Raw genomic sequence first — 21518 nt, 5'->3', positions numbered from 1 at the left:
ACAACAAAAATTGTTCTACTGAATAAGATCTAAATTATAAACTGAGTCTTAATTAAATACAGAACTGTAAAAAGATTAAATAACATGAGTATTAAAACTAGGAAGATCCTTAGAGCTGCCAAAGATGTTAGTAAATGATCATTCATTTAATATTTGTTTTAATACCTATTGTAAGCCAGACATTGTTAGATGTTGGTTGTATAGCCGCAGATGGAAGACTCACTGTTCCCTACCTTTGTGGAGCTTACATTTTGGGGGGAGTGCGGTGGTTTACAGGTTTGCAAATTGCAATGAGCACTTTAAAGCAAAAGTATGGAGCTGTGAAAGAGTGGAACTCGAGATTCCTAATTTGAGATTGGGAAGGTCTGTAAGGAGTTGAAGAAAAGCCAAAGAGTGGGTAGAAATGAACAAGGTAAAAAGTAGACAAGTAAGAAACAGCCTGTGCAAACAACCCGAGCAGGAAAGATGTTGGAGCCAGGCAGTGAAAGAAACAACAGAAGGGGGTGGGCGGTCCGGGTGACTTCAGTTGAGGTAAGACTGCATGATGCGGGGCCTCACAGGCCATAACATTTTGGTTTTTAGCCTAAGCCCAGGGGGAAGCCACCAGAGGGTTTTAATGGGGGAGGTGACCTTGGCTGCTCTGTGAAGCCTGGATTGGAGTAAGATTCAAAGTGAAGAAGCTGTTGCTAGTTCAGACCAACTAAGTTGGCAACTTGACCTGGGCGTTTTGAATGGAAGATCTGTTTTCTTGAAAATAATTTGTCAGTATTATCTGAAGTCTTAATTTGTGTACATTTGGACCCAGCAATTCCATTTCAGGGCATTTATTCTAAAGAAATAATCTTAGATGTGTGCAGAAGTTGAGCTACTAGTATGTTTATCCTCTATTATTTATAATAAGAAATTGGTTTGAAAGATTACAGTATTTTGAAAACAAGTGGAAAGGAAAGAGGAAAATCATAGTGACTTTAAGGAAGCCACATCATCCAGGAAGATTTGTTTAGATAAGGAGAGTTCTCTGTGTGTTTGAGCGGGTACTAGGGAGAAGACACTGAAAATACAGAATTGAGAAGAGATGCTCATAAAACAAATTTGGGGGAGGAGAGACATCTAGGACCAGGGGAAAGATAAGCATCTTTGTCAGGGAGTGCTGCACCATCTGGTGTAAAAATGCACTGCAGTTCTACAGTGGGACTTACTAGCCTGGGAACCTAAGCCATGCCTTGCAACATTGTTACAGGGGGGAAAGTGCTTTTCAAACCAGAGTTGTAAGTGAATTTTTAGTATGCAATCAGCCCATGAATTTGATTGCCTATAAATCTGAGCTTCCCTGGGTAAGTATTGACTGAGCAGGATGAATTTTTGAGAAAGTATTTCTCTCTCTCTACCTTCCCTGCCTTCTTTCCCTCTCCCTTACTTTTTCCCTTCCCTTTCCTCCCTCCCTTCCTTCCTTAGCCTCTCATCCCTCCCTTTTCCTCTGACCCACCCCTAACATTTACACTTCATGATATATTCAGGGAAGGAAAAACAGCCAAATACTTATAAGTAAATTATAAAATCAACTTCTTCCCTCGTTCCCTCCCTCCCTCCCATATTGCCTCTTTCTTTGTGACAGTTTTTGTACCTGCGTGGTGGAAATATTTTACTATACGGTCTTAATGCCCGTTTTTGCAAGTTTCAAATGTTAGTGTTCTTTGCATTACTAAAGATATCTAGGCCAGTCTCTGGCACAGAGGTGTTTAACATACTGGTTTTCACTCCCCTCACAGTGTTGATGCTTAAGTAAAACCAGTTAACTGTTATTTCCTTTCTAGTGCATATTTAGTTTTAAGTAGGTTTTTTTTGTCTTGTTTTTTGGGGGTTTTTTTGTTTTTGTTTTTGTTTTTTTTGCTGGTTCTTTGCAAATACTGCTCCTTTATAGTTATGATTAGCTGGAAAATTCCTAGAGGAGTTTCAATTGGACTTTTTGGTAAGCTTGCAGTTATCATCTCTGGTATTTCCTTGAGTATTTCCTTTTCCTATCAGTGTAAAAAAATAACTATTCTGTAGCTTTACAGAACTTCCAAAATAGTTACTGAAGTTAGCTTAGTATTTTTAAAATGGTTACTTCTCCCAGAATGCAGTTGCTTTAACTCTTTCTTTATGAACCAGTTTTAAAACCCATGCCTGTATATATTGTGTGTTGCATATATCCATGTATGGATATGAGTGTATTTTGAAGTTAGTGGATGTTTTACCTATTAGGCTTTGTAGAAATAGTTCTCAAAAGTTACCAGCTTGCAGGTTATTTTATTACGGTAACCCCACAATATATTATGGGGTAAAGGTCAAAATGTTTGTACCAGATAATTTTTACTGTTTATATATGGAGTACCCCAAGTACTATATCATGTTCTGAGAAAACAAATCTAATCATTGAGGTGTTGAAAAAATATTGTGGGATCACAGAAGATGTGGTTAGGTTTCACTTAGCTTATTAAATATTTAGCTGATTTCAGCAAATGAGCATATCCACCAGATTTTATCTATATTGACTTAAATTGTTGGAATTCCTGGGATAAATAGTAGTAAAATACTCTTCTAAATATTTGTCTGTTATATACTTGAGTATGTTAGAATGCTGTAATTAGAAACAGTGCAGTTTTCATGAATGTATTTGTTAATGCAGTGCTTAATGTCTTAGGATGCTTTTTATTAACTACCTAGAAACAAAGGTCTGCATTAATATTACTAGTAAGCCTGCACCTTCTAAATAGAACCTTTCTTTTTTTTTTTTTATAAATTTATTTATTTATTTACGGCTGTGTTGGGTCTTCGTTGCTGCGTGCAGGCTTTCTCTAGCTGTGGTGAGCGGGGGCTACTCTTCGTTGTGGTGCGTGGGCTTCTCATTGTGGTGCTTGTTGCAGAGCATGGGCTCTAGGCACACGGGCTTCAGTAGTTGTAGCATGCAGGCTCAGTAGTTGTGGCTCGTGGGCTCTAGAGCGCAGGCTCAGTAGTTGTGGCGCACGGGATTAGTTGCTCTGCGGCATGTGGGATCTTCCCGGACCAGGGCTCGAACCCGTGTCCCCTGCTTTGGCAGGTGGATTCTTAACCACTGCGCCACCAGGGAAGCCCAGAACCTTTCTTGTTAAAGGCTAATATTATTAAACTCATGTTATCAGGCAACATTCAACACTATCCATGTTATAATTTCAACAATAGAGTGTGATTCACAATGATATTTTCATATCTTGCTTAAATCATTTGGGGGTTTTAGCAGTTATCTTTTTAGTTACATGTCCATTGAAAGTATGAAATAGAACTGTATTGTTCTGTTTGTTCTTGGAAATTTTTTTTCATATATAAATCTCATTCTCCTTCCATTTTAGGCGTGAGATGGAGAATAAAGAAACTCTCAAGGGGTTGCACAAGATGGACGATCGCCCAGAAGAACGAATGATTAGGGAGAAACTGAAGGCAACCTGTATGCCAGCCTGGAAGCACGAGTGGCTGGAAAGGAGAAACAGGAGAGGCCCTGTGGTGAGTGACTGTGGGTTACCTGCTAAGAAGGAAGAAAGCATAGGAGGAAATGGAAAATTAAGCGTAAATAGATCCTCTTGTAAGCTTTTTTTTCCTTCTTCATTTTAAATGCAGTGGTTTTATTTGCCTTGATACTTTCTAGACACTTGAACAAAACATAACTAAAACTATTCTCATTAAGCAACTTAAACTGTTCTAAGAACTAATCCCTTTGATTGAGTGGGAGAGGTAATGCTTAAAGCAACACTGCCCTCTAATGTCAGTATCTGAAATCCTTTAATTAGAGATTTACATCGTACTTAAAAAAGAAAAGCAATTTTTCCAATTTTATTTTGATGTTTTATCTCTAAGGTAGGATCTAAGGATCTTAATTCCAAATCTTCTAAAATCATGTATGACAACATTTTAAAATGTATTATGTATTATCAACATTTAGTTGATAAAGCCTAAATGACTAAAATCTGTGTGGGTAAAAAATGGTCTTCATTTATGGCTTAAGGTAATAATAAAGAGAAGTTGATATATTGTCTGTTGTATTTGTATAATACTGCATAGTAAAAAACTCACTTAGCTCATGCCTTAGTCTGATGTTCAAATTTACTTTTTTTTTTCATGTTTTAAGTAATAAAAATATTGGCATTTTAATTTAGGTGGTAAAACCAATCCCTATTAAAGGAGATGGATCTGAAATTAATACCTTGGCAGCTGAGTCTCAAGGAGAGGGCCAGGCAAGCGCTGCTTCCTCAGCTCCCAAAGGCCGACGCAGTCCTTCCCCTGGCAGCTCCCCATCAGGCCGCACAGTGAAATCTGAATCTCCAGGAGTAAGGAGAAAAAAAGTTTCCCCGGTGCCTGTAAGTTAATGCTTTAGCAAATATGTTAAGTTTCTACAATCTTTAAACTTATTTATAACACAGAAAAGATTGGCTAGCCGTCTATTAGAGCAACAGTTCCCAAAGTATGGCCCACAGACCCTTGCTTGGGGGAACCTGCCCTGAGATGATTCCTGTGGATCCATTAGGTCAAAACTAATTTGTAATAAAACTGAGATGTTATTTGCCTCTTTCACTGCATTGACATTTACAGTGGTGGGTAAAACTGCTGGTGAATTTGCCTGAATTAAAGCTATGACTGTAGAAACTGTATTCTTCACTTGGGTATATGGCAGACATTTTCCTTAAGAAGCATTAAGTAAGACTCACTTCAAGGAAAACAACTGATACGTTTCTTCACTAGTGGTAAAATTTGAGACTTCAAGCAAAAATTAAGAGTTTTGGAAAACTCATATCCACCACTGTAAGCTTGAAAGCTTCCTAATACTTAGACTTTTCTATAGGCCAGTGATATTATCAAATGTGATTTTTTTTTGTATATTGCACAATGAAATGTATGAACTTTTAGAAGATCTGCATAACTTAGTGAAGCAGAATTTTCCATATGACCAGTGAATGATGAAACAAAATCATTCTTTAGTAAATGATCCATTCCAAGTATATAAAATAAACCATCTAGATTTTAATGTAACAGTAGGAAAAATTTGTTTATGTGGTTTCAGATTCCACATTACAGCCTCCTTTAAGGAAACCACTCCTTTGATGTAGTATCGAAGAAGAATATTCATCATTATTTGAAAAGGATTTTCCAAATACGTATCTGTGTGAGGCCAGATTTTCTTCATGTACTTTAACCAAAAACAACGTATCACAGCAGATTGAATGCAGAAGCATAGATGAGAATGTAGGTGTCTTCTGTATTGAGCCAGACATCAAAGAGACTTATAAAAAGATAGGTGCTAACCCTCTGAGAGAGACAGACAGACTTCCACTGGCAGAAAGCAAGTTAAACTTTCTAACCTTGAAGAACAAATGAGTGAATGGCAAAATGACTGAGATATAGTGACCACAAGGGGAGATTTGGTTTTCCTCACATCTGAGGTTGTTAAAGCATATAAATACTTCAAAAAGTAAATTTTAAGTAAAAATTTTTACAGTAAAGCCCAAAATTCTCAATAGTATTTATTGGCTTTATGTGGACACACCTTTAAATTAGCTGCTCAAAACAGGATCATTTATTAGCTCATGAATCTACAAATTGGGCAGGGCTCAGCAGGAGTGACTTATGTCTGCTCCCCATGGCATCTGCAGAAGCTGGAATATCCAAGACTGCTTCTTCACTCGCATATCTGGTGCTTCACCTCGAACAGTTGGGGGCTGTTGGCATCTCTTTCTTACAGTATGGAAATTGGGTTGCAGCAAGTGTTTCAAGCTAGGAAAGCACATGGAACAGATTCTCTCTCACAGCCCTCAGAAGGAACCAACCCTGCCAGCACCTTGATCTTGGACTTCAAGCCTCTGGAACTATGAGACAATAAATTTCTATCTAAGTCCAAAAAAAAAAAAAAAGTGGTTCAAGAGGGCAAATCTCAGCGTGGAAGCTCTTATCAAGCCACCACTTGCATCATGTTTACTAATGCCTTATTGCCCAAAGCCAGTTACATGCCCAAATCCAGAATCAACGTGGTAGAGGACTACAGAAGGGTGTAAATACTGGGAGGTGTGGTTCATGGGGGCCATCAAAGTAAAAAGTCTACCACAAGTAAATACAGAATTGTGTCTCCCCTCCCCCTACACCTATTTTGGGATGTGCTAGACAAAGTTACTTCCTCATTCTTTATAACAGCTACCTAACATTTCATTATCTGGATAAATCATGGCTTATTTGGTGAACTACATACTAATGGACATTTATATTCCTTCTTAACTTCCATTACTAAAAACAATGCTGCAAAAATATTTTTTAGGCATACATCATTTTGCACATCTTTGAGCATATCCATAGTCTGAATACTTAGCAAGTCTAATAGCAGATGAATGTGTACTTGTTTTTGGTTTTGTTTTACTTTTTAGTAATTGTCTATTAAAAAATTATGGTTTTATTAAGATATAATGCACAATTCACCTGTTTAAATTGTACCGTTCATTGAGTTTTGGTATATTCACATAGTTGTAGCCATCACTACAATAAATTTTAAAACACTTGCACCACCCCAACAAGAAACCCCAGGCTAATTAGCAGTCTCTCCCCAGCCCTCGGCAACCACTAATCTACTTCCTGACTATATATAATTTGCCTATGCTGGACATTTTATATAAATGGAATCATATAATATGTATGGTCTTTTGTGACTGGTGTTTTGCACTTAGCATCATGTTTTCAAGGTTCATCTATGGTATAACTCCATTCATTTTTAATTGTAGAATAATATTCTATAATATGGATATACATATTTTGTTTATTCACTTATCAGTTGATGGGCATTTTGTTTCCACTTCTGGCTGTTATGAATAATGCTACTGTGAACATTTCTGTACACATTTTTGTGTGGACATATCTTTTCATTTTTCTTGCGTATATACCTAGGAGTGGGATTGCTGGATCATATGTTTTCACAAAGCAGCTACACCATTTTACATTCCCACCAGCACTGTATGAGGCTTCTAATTGCTTCATTTTCTCGCCAACTTTTATTACCTTTTAACTATTTAGTTAGGCATCAGAAAGAACTAGAATTTCCACTGGGCACTGTTGGAAAGACCAAGTTCTAGGGGAATCAGTGAAGTGGAGTGAGAGCGACATAATATCACCCTCACCACAGGAGAGTTTTTATCAGCCTCCAGTGAGATGTCTTAATCTGGGAAGAGTCACTTGCCACTAGTTCTCTACAGAGTGTACCATCGGGGGAATTCCATGGAGCTGTTTGTAAATTACCAGTCACAAAAGAGCATTTAGTAATCCCTTAAGTGGAAGCCAGGAAATTGGATGCTTAATTTTTATCACTAGAAACAAATCATTTTACCTGCTTATAAGATGAATTTTCTGTGGTTTTTATTTTGATTTACATACTACTTTTCAAAGAAGTCAAATACTTATACAGTAATTCGTAAAATTACCACATGGTTGTCTCTCTCGGTCAAAGATTTATTATTAGTTATAGGGATGACAGATTTTAGAAGTTTACTCATAACGAGTATGTCAGACAAATGCATTTGCAAAATACATTTTGTCCCATCATATTATATATTGAGGCATTTTTTCAGCATATGAAAATGGTGTCTGCTATGACCTTTCTTAGGTAACTTTTTTCTAATGGAGAAGTGAGCAATTTACCTAATTTTTATTTTTATTTTTTTAAATCATTTCTTAATTTTTAAAAAAATTTATTTATTTTATTTTATTTTTGGCTGCATTGGGTCTTTGTTGCTGTGTGTGGGTTTTCTCTAGTTGCGGCCAGCGGGGGCTACTCTTGTTTGCGGTGCGCAGGCCTCTCATTGCAGTGGCTTCTCTTGTTGCGAAGCACAGGCTCTAGGCACGCGGGCTTCAGTAGTTGTGGCACCTGGGCTCAGTAGTTGTGGCTCGCAAGCTCTAGAGCTCAGGCTCAGTAGTTGTGGTGCACGGGCTTAGTTGCTCTGCGGCATGTGGGATCTTCCCGGACCAGGGCTCGAACCCATGTTCCCTGCATTGGCAGGTGGATTCTTAACCACTGTGCCACCAGGGAAGTCCCCTAATTTTTAAATGTTGTGAAGTTTCAGAGCGGGAGAATCACACCACCTCGAAGAGCCCCTTCACCAGATGGCTTCTCACCATACAGCCCTGAGGAAACAAACCGCCGTGTAAACAAAGTGATGCGGGCCAGGCTGTACTTACTGCAGCAAATAGGGCCCAACTCCTTCCTGATTGGAGGAGACAGCCCAGACAATAAATACCGGGTATTTATTGGGCCTCAGGTAGGAATTGTCACCATTTTACATTTTATTAGGATCTGGTACTAAGTCTATGCACTGTAACATTCTTAAGCTTAGATCAGTTGTGTAATTCTCTTTAGTAAAACTAAAGAGAATTCAAATTATATTTTGGGAACTAATAAACACTTTTATTTAATGTGTTTAGGAAGGGTTTTACTATGATTTAACATACTTCAGAATACAAATTTGGTCTTTTTAATAAACCAAAAATACGAGATTAATTCATAGAGATAGCTGTAGGCTTTTCTTGCATACCCTTATATATCTTATTATCTAAGGATAATGAAGCAAATTATAGAAAGTTTAGTATAATAAGCTTGGAAATATTTAAAAGTGATCAACTTAGGAGTTTAATAGAACACAGATTTATTAAACTATAGGTTTGTGTTTTTTTCAAACTCTTTAGAACTGCAGCTGTGGGCGTGGAACATTTTGTATTCATCTACTATTTGTTATGCTCCGAGTGTTTCAGCTAGAACCTTCAGACCCAATGTTATGGAGAAAAACTTTAAAGAATTTTGAGGTAATTTTTAAATAAATGCTTTACAGTAAAATTGTCAACAGATTTTTATGATATTCCTGACATTTTCCCATGAGCTTTAAATAGTGGTCATTTTAAAGGTGTGAAGGTATGTAAGGATTACTTGATGTTTGTAAATAGTTCTCTTACAATCTATTGACAAAATAGTTTTTTCTTCTAGACTAAAAAAAAGTAAACACTGACCTGCTGTAAAAATACTATCCTTAGTAAGCTATATGTATTCTTATTTTTGAAGCCCTTAAATTGGCTTTGTGAAAAACTTACAAAATAAAAGGCAAATAATTCAATCTCTAGAACACTTCATATGTATATTATGGCACAAATGTCATTGTTACTGTCTTTTTTCAATGTTAGGTTGAGAGTTTGTTCCAGAAATATCACAGTAGGCGTAGCTCAAGGATCAAAGCTCCATCTCGTAACACCATCCAGAAGTTTGTTTCACGCATGTCAAATTCTCATACATTGTCATCATCTAGCACTTCTACATCTAGTTCAGAAAACAGGTTAGTACTTCTTAAGGAATTAAAAGCATTAATCCAGTGTTACTTTTTAATTTTAGGGATAATTTTTATATATATACTTGTTAAGTTGCTCTAAAATGATTTAATTATTGAATCTTGGCTTTCAAGGTAAAATCAAGGGTAAAAAATAATAAAGGTCATCTAAGTATATATATTTGGATATTTTGTCCTGAAAACTACAGTGTTGAAAATGGCACCTTAAATATCAGAATGTAATGTCCATTTCACAAGAAAAATCAGGTGGCAGGTATAAAATAAGTGGCTTATCAATCATTACTTTGTGCCAAGCACCTAATATGTTGGTCTCATTAGGTAGGTTTTATCACTTCTGCAGATAATGAACCTGAGGCATTATATAAAGAATATGTCTATAATTTTTTGATATAAATAAATTATGTACAAGGCAAAGTGGTTATCCAGAGTCACTTTGAAATATAGGATGTTTAAATTTCATGACATCACTACTTGTCTCACAGATACTCTCAGGGAATCCTCATTACAGCCTGTTTTACATGTGAGAACATAAGCAGGCTCTTCTGAACAAAGAGACTAATCAGTTGCAATTAAGAGATACAGTAGCTGTTAATCATAGTTGTTAATTAAAATCTGCAGTGCTTCTCAAACTTTTCCATTGCCTAGTTGCTGATAAGAATAAACTCATAACCCTGAAGGATCTGAGATGTAGCCCAATATGACAGGTGTGAAAAAATTAAGAGTATTATCATAAAAAGTCATGTCAGTTTTCTTTCTTTTCCAAGATTTCTTTATTGCTTTAATGAAAAAATGAGGTTCTTAAAAATTACTCCAGAAAGGAGTGCTGCTTCTCTTAGGAGGGCACCCCCTATGTGTTCCCAGGAAACTCAGTCTGAGAAGCACTGGTCTGAGTGCTTTTATGTCTCATTCTCATCCCATCAATCTTTTAAGTATTGTAACTACTTCAGAATTCATGAGGAATAGAAAGTGATGATATCAGGACAAGGGCATGATGAGGTAAAGAATTGAGAGAGAAGTTTTTTCATCTATGGAGAAAGTAAATGTTTGAATTTTATTATTTTTTATTAAATGAATTGATTTTAGAATGAGAGTTTTATGAGTTTTTTTGGACATTAGAGATTTTCCAGTTTACATGGTTCAGTGATAAATAAAGCCAGAAGAGGTCATTTGAACAAAGGCAGAACTGGAACCTGAGTATCCTGATTTCTAGTTCAGGGCTCTTTCTCTTACCTGTTATCTCTTCTAAATAAATGAAAAAATTAGCTTTACTTCTCAAGCTTCCTTACCCAAACTTCTAGAGCCTTTCTCCTTTTGATTGATATTCCTGTAGCTTTTTATTTTGGATAAAAATAATAACTGCTTAAAACCAGGTGGCCGAAGTTAAAATAGACAGTGTCTGTCTCTAAGATGAATAAAAGTACCCTTTAAATATGGGCTGGCCATAATTTGGGGGTTTTATTGATTCATTTGAATTTTTTGTATCCAAGGGGGGAAACCAAAGAAGTTGTAATCTTCCTAAGATTATACTGTGTAGTAAGTAGGTTGTTTCATGTAATCACAAATTTTTATGTCTAAAATAAATATTTTAAGACTAAAATTAATAAAAAAAAATTTATCTGGAGATCTTATTGCAGTATATTAATTTTAAATGGTGTATAAGAAACAATGAAAAACAGAATTGGGACAGATTGAATATGCGTATAAAAAATAATTAACAAAACCTTACCAACAAAATAAAAGCTGCCAACAGAAACCTGTGGTCCAGTACATAAATGGGCAAAGGACATGAAGAGAATTTTCACAAAAGAAGAATTTCAAGGTGCTGACAAACATATGAAAACTGTTCAGGCAACCTAATAACTAAGGAAATGCTCATTTAAAAAAAATACATATATATATATATCAGATTTATTTACAGAATTAGTAGATCCTTTGTAATGTGACAATTCAGTTCTTACAAGATGCTTTACTGTATGTAAAGTGGTATAGCCTTTCTGGAAAAAAATAATGTGACTTTTTAAAACGTTTATAGTCATTGATCCAGTAAATGTTATTTTTTTTTTTAAGAAAAAAATTTTAATTTGAGAAATGTACAAGACTTAACATATATGGCTGTTTCTCACAGTACTATGGTGAAAAATTGGGAACAACTTAAATATCCAGCAAATGAATGGTTAAAATATACCCATATTATGAATATTTCATGCAGTCATTAGAATTATGCTTTTGAAGAATACTGAGTGGCATGAAATAAAATCCAGATTATAATACTGTCATGCATGAACCCATTTTTTATATATAAAAGGTATTGTAGGTGCATAAATACTGAAATGAATAAAAAATTTAATGGTTATTAATGGGTGGTGTTATGACGGGTGACATTTTTATACTTTAAATACTTTGGGCTTTGAGGGTCATTGGGTCTCTGTCACAACTATTCAGCTCTGCCCTTGTAGCTGAAGTAGCCGTAGACAATATGTGAATGAATTGGTGTGGCTGTGTTCCAATAAAACTTTATTTACAGAAGCTTGACTAATTTGATCCCCCTTTAGTTCGCTAATCCCTGCTCTCTACTCAAGTGATTTTACTTCTGAAGAAACTGCTAGAAAGAAAATCTGAAATGTCAAAAAAGAGGGCACAAAGATGTTTCTGACGGTTTCTTAAAATGTGGAAACAACTCAAATGTCCAGCAATAAGTGGGTGCTTAAGAAGTTAGGATCTGTCTAATCAATGAAAAATTATGCCACCACTTGAAGAGTTTAATAAGTAGAATTTTTACGATAAATCTCTTAAGAACATGAAATTGTACATGTATATAGATAAATGATCTGAATAATGTTTACCAAATATGTACTAGGAAGGAAAAAAGGCAGAAAATACCCCAGAATGGAATATTTTTAAGTCAGAAAAGCATTTAAGAAATAAGTTGCACTTGCAATTTGACAAAATTGTGGAACTTTATTTTTCCTGTATTTAAAGTCTTTTGAATAAGCTAATTTTGGTGTAATTATTTGAAAAATTATTTGATCTTGCGTCATCTTTGCCATTAGTATTTTTATTATAGATTGTTGTGTAAATCATTTCTGCAGTGTTTTCGTTAATTTTTGTCATTAATACATGCATATTTTAATAGCTTTTCCCCCCTCCTCATAGCTCCATAATTATGAAAAGAGATAGAGAGACAGGATAGATAACTGGGAGGGAGAGAGACTAGTAAGTGTGCTTCAGCTCAGGAGTCACACATCGTGACATTGATGACATATTTGTTCAGCTTTCAGGGAAGTTTTTGGGGAACTGTTATTTGCTGTCAGTCACTCAGACCTGTTTTTCAGGAATTATAGCTTAAGATAGTAGAAGTGTAATACTGAGCCCAGGGGAAAGCCTGAGCTTAGTAGAAACACGAATTTGTAGGGATAAGTAGGTTATGGGATATTCTCCTCAAATTGAAGCCAAATGATAGATTTGCCACAAACTGTTCTGTGATCTTGGGCAGCTTACTTAGAATACCCCAGAATACCCCAGAATCTTGTCTTTATGTTGTAATGGAAATATTGTTACTGATTTTAAAAGCTATTCATCACATCATGAAGGTTCAAACAAAAATTTGTAAAATAGAAACAAACCCCCCCCCCTCCAGTCTGGGCTGCACACAAAATGACTACTGTTAACAGTTTTTAATACATCTTTTAAAATTATATAAAGCAAGGAAAATATAAAACTCTTCTCTGTATTCTATGGGTATGCAGACACACACACACCCCAATACTTCTCTCATCTTTCCTACTGTTAAGCAATATAGTCATGACATACATTTTGATCTGCAACTTGCTTTTTAAATTTAAAAACAATTTTTACTTTATATATCGAGAACATTTTCCTCAATACAAAAAATACACACTACTTCAGCTATATAAGATTGTATGGCTATGACACACTATATTTTGCCCTTGCCAGAATTAATGGACATTTAGTACACCTCTAATTTTTGTTGGCCTATTAAATGCAATAAATTTTATATTTTTTTGTTTACATAAAATATTTCTGAAGGATAGAATTCTAGAAAATAGGTTTTTTTAGGTCATGGATATATACATTTAGTATTTTAAGAAATACTAGCAAATTCCTTTCTAAAAATTTCAGGGTTTTTTTTACTCCCACCAGTAGTGTATATGAGAGCCTGTCTTCCTATGCCATTATCAACCTACTTAATTTTTGTCAATCAGAATTATCCCATTCCCCCCACAAAGACAAATAAAATAAGATAGAGCTTTATTAATTTAACATGTATTTTGTACTTCTCTTTTCACATTTATTGGCTATTGGTCTTTTTTATTTCAACTGCCTTTTTATCTTCTTTGCTCATTTCACTGTTGAGTTGTTAATATTTTTCTTACTGATTTTATATTCACTTTGTATATAAAAGGAATAGTCAAATATATACAATATAATTCAGATACACATAATAAAGTTACAATTTTGCCATAAATGGAACCATTCTATACAAGTTTGAATTCTGTCATGTTATCTGCTTTTTTTCACCATATGGTATATTATGGATATTTTTCTGTCATCATTTATGGATCTCTGATCCTTTTCAAAGGCTTCATAGTGTCTGGGTGTACCATTTTTTTAACCTTCTTTTGATGTTCCTTTGGTTGATTTTTTTCCTTATGCTAAATAGTTCTGCAGTGAACATTCTCACACATACATCTTTATTATTTGTCTCTTTATTTCCTAGAAGTCTAGTTGAAAGGTTGTGTGCATTAAAAATGTGACATACTCGTTTCTAGGAAAGTTGGACTACACACGCACCAAAATTGTCTGAGATGTGTCTTCATACTTAAGGATGTGGAATAGATGAGCTCTACAGTTCTTCTAATACTTGAAATCTTGAAACTGTTGGCATGTAGTATGTTTGTACATAGTCAAATCTTATAGCAGTTTGTTTATTCAAAAGGTACAATAACAGAATTTTGGGGATACATATCTCTCTAAGATTGTAGTTCATAGGTTGAATTATATTCATAGCAAGGAAAGGTTAAACCATATCCACAACCTATAAATACATGGTGGTATGAGTCTGATTCAAAATTACTGTATATTAATAAGAGAAATATTTCTCAAATAGTTCATATACAAGACGCTCCTAAACAAGAATTTCTAATTAATTTTTTCATAGTCTAAAGAAGCCACAATTGTTTTTAGCATATGGCATTAATTCTGTTACATTCTTTTGTGGTTAATGCTTTTGTTTCCCCTTCTTTATAGTATAAAAGATGAAGAGGAACAGATGTGTCCTATTTGCTTGTTGGGCATGCTTGATGAAGAAAGTCTTACAGTGTGTGAAGATGGCTGCAGGAACAAGCTGCACCACCACTGCATGTCAATTTGTATGTGGCTCTTTTTCTCTCTGTTTACTCAACGTGGTTATTACTCTTATCAGTTAACTATATCATTTAGGATTTTAACATAGCCTTCAGCGAGACTGGTGAGAGAAGAAAAGAAGTATACCTAGGCCCTGTAAGAAGTTTTCAACAAGTAGGAGTTTAGGATCTCTTAGGAATGAGCAAAGAAATGTTATAAAGTGTGACGTGTGGTAATGGAAGGCGTGCACAGAATTAGAAACAGTTCTGATCTGGAAGGTGCACATGGAGGGAAGGAGGTGGAAGAAGGTCTGGTCAGGCCTTCCAGAGAGGGTAACGCCAAAGCAAGTTTTGGAATAACATTACCAGGTTATCAGGTGGGCAGAATGTTTTGAAAAACAGTAAACAAAGTACATGTTATATATAGCATGTTTAATTAAATAGCATTTGCAACAATTACAAGCATCAGAATAGTTTAACCTGCCGTGTTTGCCTGCGTTTAGGTAAACATATAATGTTTTTAGGTTCCTTCCATATAAATCCCATACTAGCTATTATGAACAATTATTACATAAATGCTTAATGTTAAACATTTATACTTTTCTAAGTATTTTTTCCATAATTTTTCAGGGGCAGAAGAATGTAGAAGAAATAGAGAACCTTTAATATGTCCCCTTTGTAGGTCTAAGTGGAGATCCCATGATTTCTACAGGTAACAATTATGACCTAATGATTTGGGTATGTTTAATAAAGAATAAAAATGCTCCCGAAGTGTTGTTTAAATCTGTTAATTACTTTAGCAAGCTTCGTTACTTTTTCATTTAGCCACGAGTTGCCAAGCCCTGTGGATTCCCCTCCTTCCCTGCGAGCTGCCCAGCAGCAGACCACGCAGCAGCATCCCTTGGCTGGATCACAACGAAGGAACCAAGAGAGCAATTTTAATCTTACTCATTATGGAACTCAGCAGATCCCTCCTGCTTATAAAGATTTAGCTGAGCCATGGATTCAGGTAAGTAGTTCTTGTTCTTCATTTCTCAAAGGAACATTTATAGACTAATTAATGTAGTTGTCTCCCCAGTTGTTTATAATTTAAGAAAGTACTTTTGCTTGCCTCCATCATTACTCGTATTCCATTGAAAATTTTAATTTTACCTTTGATGTTATTAATACTCTGCCACTTATTATAGAGCTTAAACTTCAAAATTTCTTTGTAATCTCACCTCCCATCTCTAGAAACATCTCTCTAAACTAACAGACATAAAAGGTTATTCAAGGATAGACACTAGAACCATTTAATGCTAAGTTTCTCCAATGTTTAATCCTGCCAAGAATTTGTCATTTTTCTTATTTGTTGCCATTTAAACTCAGTTTCTCCTATTCATATTCTCATGGCATATGTTAGGTACTCAATAATTGCGGAGGGGATGAATAAGAAAAGAATGTGGTATTTACCTTGTATTAGTCATTTTTATTTGTAAGGACAGTTTCCATTCCTTTACTTTCTCCTGCTTAAATACTTTTTCATCCTTAGTAAATCGGAATTTCGGTTGGTTGGTTGGATTCTAATGATTTTCTTTGTTGTTATCTGCTTAGTCCATTATTTTTTAAAATGTAGAATCCAAAACCAGACAACATCTCCAGTAGATTATAGTGAAGTAAAATGTTTTTGATAATCTGGTAAATTCTATTAAATTCGTTAACAGACACAGTAACTTATTAAGCTTATTACATCAGAAGGATTTATCTCCTTTTTCTTTTGTGACCATTATAGTCCTGCAGCTTTTGAATTCTCTTTTCTTAGCATGTTAACAGCCTAATATGAATCTAATAAAATTTACAAACTTAATAAATATATTATTTATTTTATCTAGTTCATTAACGGTATTTAACACAGGCCCTCACCTGCCCCTTCATGAGTCCTCAGGAAAACTCTCAATTTGATACTGAGCTATTGGATGCCATGTTTTCAAGGCAGTGGTTCAGGTTTGTTTTGCTTAAGCTTTAGGTTGGCCTAGGCTATATATTCCTAGTTTTTTAAATTAGGAATATCATAAGACATAATTAAGACTTATTGGTATGCTGTTTAACAGTGCCAGGCATACAACAAATTCACTATACTCTAATTGATTTATTCTCCTTTACTATCACTTTTAAAACAGAACACATAAAAAAGTCATGATTTATTTTCCCCAAAAATGTGTTTATTCATCCCTAATATTTAGAACTTTTTCAAATGAAACATTATCTTAGATATTAAGTTTACTTTTAGCTAACTGGTCCATAATGTCAAGACCATGCACCCTTTCTTTTCTTTAGGGATTCTCTGGCTTTGCAGATGTGATAATCATGACTATAATGACATGCACTTTAACTATAAGTATTTCATTAGCCTTTGCTGATCTGAACACAGTGTTTTTGTTTAGTCTTGATTTTTCCACTCCATTCATTATATTTTTTCTAGTTAACCGAATAAGAGCCTTTGACTTACTACTATCATTGGTAGGAGAAATACTCTTATCTCTTGAACACCTGCCCCACTGCCTTTCTTGATCTGGCTTTTTTTAATCTTCAGTTTTTTCTCTGTAAACTACCTTAACACAAATACAAATTTGAGGTTCTTCACAGATATGTTTATTTTGTTTTGTGGTAAGTGCCGGAGTACAGAAATGCATATATATCCATCTAATTACTTAATGGTGTTCACTCTTAGTTTTACTTGAGCTAATAAATGTTAAGGACTTTTGCTAATTACCAGTTAAACTTGAGTATGTCCTTACGGACACATTTGAAAATTGTATAGTATGGTGAAGACTTAAGAAATGTCCAGTTTTCCTTTAGTAACCAAAAATCATACTTAATTCAAAACACTTCAGTTTTTCTTCACATTGAATTCATTTTGTTTGTTTGATTATAGGTATTTGGAATGGAACTCGTTGGCTGCTTATTTTCTAGAAACTGGAATGTAAGAGAGATGGCTCTCAGACGTCTTTCCCACGATGTTAGCGGGGCTCTGCTGTTGGCAAATGGGGAGAGCACTGGAAATTCCGGGAGCAACGGCGGGAGCAGCCCGAGTGCTGCCAGTGGGTCTTCCCAGACCAGTGTCTCAGGAGATGTGGTGGAGGCATGCTGCAACGTTTTGTCAATGGTCTGTGCTGACCCTGTCTACAAAGTGTACGTTGCTGCTTTAGTAAGTAGCTTTATTCTATAACTATAGCGTTATGGGTTTCTTGGGTTTTTTTTTTTTTTTGACAGTTTGCAGATATCATTTTTAAGATTCAGTAAAACTACTTTACCTAATTTAATTCTGGAAAATCCAAAATTTTTTTTTATTCCATAATCCCAGGAAATTGCAATCTTCCATTTAATCTCTTCACTTGGATTTTACTCGTTTTAATCCAGTCAGCTTTTCTTATATGCTGTTTACTTTTCTCTACTCTAAAGTAGCAATAGCAGGACTTCCCTCATGGCGCAGTGGTTAAGAATCGCCTACCAATGCAGGGGACACAGGTTCGATCCCTGGTCTGGGAAGATCCCACATGCCGCAGAACAACTAAGCCCGCGAGCCACAACTGCTGAGCCTACATGCCACAACTGCTGAGCCTGAGTGTCTAGAGCCCATGCTCCGCAACAAGAGAAGCCACTGCAACGAAGCCCCTGCTCGCCGCAACTAGAGAAAGCCCACGCGCAGCAATGAAGACCCAACGCAGCCAAAAAAAAACCAATAGCTTGCTATTCATACCTTCACGTTTGCCTTACATTATACGTGACCAAATTAAAGATTCTTTATGGGATAGCAAAGTAACCAGAGTTACTTTGATTTTTTTTTTTTAATTTGATATTAGTAGACATTAAGAAGAACTGATTTGGGGGACTTCCCTGGTGGTCCAGTGGTAAAGAGTCCACCTTGCAGTGCAGGGGACGCAGGTTTGATCCCTGGTCAGGGAACTACAATCCCATGTGCTGTGGGACAACTAAGCCTGCGTGCCACAACTACTGAGCTCACACGCCTCAACAAGAGAGCCCATGTGCTGCAAACTACAGAGCTGACACACTCTGGAGCCCGCGAAGCACAGCTAGAGAGAGAAAACCCACACGCCACAACTAGAGAGAAGCCCAAGCGCTGCAACGAAAGATCCCACGTGCCTCAACGAAAGATCCCGCGTGCCGCAACTAAGACCTGACACAGCCAAAAATATAAATAAAATAAATAAATATAAAAAAAAAAAACTGATTTTTAATTAATGTTGTATGGAAATTCAGAAACCTTTTCACAAAAGAGGATTCCATGACATAGATTACTGAGTAGTTTTTCTAGTTTAACCTGTTAGAAGTTGTCTTTCGTGAGTGAGATGGAATGACAAGGAGGCTGTTGTGTTTGTAATTTTATAGGCTAGAATTTGACTTTCTCCATTATGAGTATATATATCTTTAGAACAGGGCTTCTCAACCTCAGCACTTACTGACATTGAGACATAATAATTATTTGTTGGGGGCAGGGGTGCTGTCTTATGCACTATAGGATGTTTAGTAGCATCCCTGGTCTATACCCACTAGACACCAATGGCCACCCTGTCCTCCCCTAAGTCATGACAACCAACAGTGTCTCCAGGCATTGCTGAGTGTCCCCTGAGGGTCGAAACTGCCCCCAGTTGAGGACCACTGCTTTATTTATTTATTTATTATTATTTTATTTTTTTTATACAGCATGTTATTAGTTATCTATTTTATACATATTAGTGTACACGTCAATCCCAATCTCCCAATTCATCCCACCGCCACCACAACCCCGCCCCCCCCACCACTTTCCCCCCTTGGTGTCCATACATTTGTTCTCTACATCTGTGTCTCAATTTCTGCCCTGCAAACTGGTTCATCTGTACCATTTTTCTAGGTTCCACATATATACGATAATATATATTTGTTTTTCTCTTTCTGACTTACTTCACTCTGTATGACAGTCTCTAGATTCATCCACGTCTCTGCAAATGACCCAATTTCGTTCCTTTTTATGGCTGAGTAATATTCCATTGTATACATGTACCACATCTTCTTTATCCATTCGTCTGTTGATGGGCATTTACGTTGCTTCCATGACCTGGCTATCGTAACTAGTGCTGCAGTGGACATTGGGGTGCATGTGTCTTTTTGAATTAATGGTTTTCTCTGGGTGTATGCCCAGTAGTGGGATTGCTGGATCATATGGTAATTCTATTTTTAGTTTTTTAAGGAACCTCCATACTGTTCTCCATAGTGGCTGTATCAATTTACATTCCCACCAACAGTGCAAGAGGGTTCCCTTTTCTCCACACCCTCTCCAGCATTTGTTGTTTGTAGATTTTCTGATGATGCCCATTCTAACTGGTGTGAGGTGATACCTCATTGTAGTTTTGATTTGCATTTCTCTAGTAATTAGTGATGTTGAGCCGCTTTTCATGTGCTTCTTGGCCATCTGTATGTCTTCTTTGGAGAAATGTCTATTTAGGTCTTCTGCCCATTTTTGGATTGGGTTGTTTGTTTTTTTAATATTGAGCTGCGTGAGCTGTTTATGTATTTGGGAGATTAATCCTTTGTCCGTTGATTCGTTTGCAAATATTTTCTCCCATTCTCAGGGTCGTCTTTTCATCTTGTTTGTAGTTTCCTTTGCTTTGCAAAAGCTTTTAAGTTTCAGTAGGTCCCATTTGTTTATTTTTGTTTTTATTTCCATTACTCTAGGAGGTGGATCAAAAAAGATCTTGCTGTTATTTATGTCAGAGTGTTCGTCCTATGTTTTCCTCTAAGAGTTTTATAGTGTCCAGTCTTACATTTAGGTCTTTAATCCATTTTGAGTTTATTTTTGTGTGTGGTGTTAGGAAGTGTTCTAATTTCATTCTTTTACATGTAGCTGTCCAGTTTTCCCAGCACCACTTATTGAAGAGACTGTCTTTTCTCCATTGTATATCCTTGCCTCCTTTCTCATAGATTAGTTGACCACAGGTGCGTGGGTTTATCTCTGGGCTTTCTATCCTGGTCCATTGATCTATGTTTCTGTTTTTGTGCCAGTACCATATTGTCTTGATTACTGTAGCTTTGTAGTATAGTCTGAAGTCAGGGAGTCTGATTCCTCCAGCTCCGTTTTTTTCCCTCAAGGCTGCTTTGGCTATTCGGGGTCTTTTGTGTCTACATACAAATTTAAAGATTTTTCATTCTAGTTCCATAAAAAATGCCATTGGTAATTTGATAGGGATTGCACTGAATCTGTAGATTGCTTTGGGTAGTATAGTCTTACTCACAATATTGATTCTTCCAATTGAAGAACATGGTATATCTCTCCATCTGTTTGTATAATCTTTAATTTCTTTCAACAGTGTCTTACAGTTTTCTGCATACAGGCCTTTTGTCTCCCTAGGTACGTTTATTCCTAGGTATTTTATTCTTTTTGTTGTAATGGTAGATGGGAGTATTTCCTTAATTTCTCTTTCAGATTTTTCCTCATTAGTGTATAGGAATGCAAGAGATTTCTGTGCATTAATTTTGTATCCTGCAACTTCACCAAATTCATTGATTAGCTCTAGTAGTTTTCTGGTGGCATCTTTAGGATTCTCTATCTATAGCATCATATCATCTGCAAACAGTGACAGCTTTACTTCTTCTTTTCCAATTTGTATTCCTCTTATTTCTTTTTCTTCTCTGATTGCCACAACTAGGACTTCCAAAACTATGTTGAATAATAGTGGTGAGAGTGGACATTCTTGTCTTGTTCCTGATCTTAGAGGAAATGCTTTCAGTTTTTCACGATTGAGAA

General features: G+C 35.9%; 1 protein-coding gene and 1 long non-coding RNA gene across 12 annotated transcripts in view; one reads left to right on the top strand and one right to left on the bottom strand.

The window, feature by feature from the left end:
* The window catches only part of LOC309658591, a 77042-nt gene that overhangs the window by 17493 nt on the left and 38031 nt on the right, over positions 1–21518 (bottom strand). The window lies entirely within an intron of this gene.
* The window catches only part of MAP3K1 (mitogen-activated protein kinase kinase kinase 1), an 81032-nt gene that overhangs the window by 39452 nt on the left and 20062 nt on the right, over positions 1–21518 (top strand). For all 9 annotated transcript variants that reach the window (XR_014262240.1, XM_082457066.1, XM_082457065.1 and 6 more), the window contains 9 exons: positions 3369–3519; positions 4170–4370; positions 8100–8300; positions 8725–8841; positions 9214–9362; positions 14643–14764; positions 15368–15449; positions 15563–15746; positions 17652–17924. Coding sequence is in view for 8 of the 9 variants with exons in the window: in XM_082457066.1 (XP_082313192.1) it covers positions 3369–3519; positions 4170–4370; positions 8100–8300; positions 8725–8841; positions 9214–9362; positions 14643–14764; positions 15368–15449; positions 15563–15746; positions 17652–17924 (1480 nt within the window). In the remaining variant the exon portion in view is untranslated. The remainder of the gene's footprint in view (positions 1–3368; positions 3520–4169; positions 4371–8099; positions 8301–8724; positions 8842–9213; positions 9363–14642; positions 14765–15367; positions 15450–15562; positions 15747–17651; positions 17925–21518) is intronic.

The sequence above is a fragment of the Balaenoptera physalus genome, assembly GCF_965194825.1.
Source record: "Balaenoptera physalus genome assembly, chromosome: 3".
Lineage (NCBI taxonomy): Eukaryota > Metazoa > Chordata > Mammalia > Artiodactyla > Balaenopteridae > Balaenoptera > Balaenoptera physalus.
The sequence above is the reverse complement of the archived record's forward strand: the minus strand, read 5'-3'. Positions and strand labels throughout refer to the sequence as shown.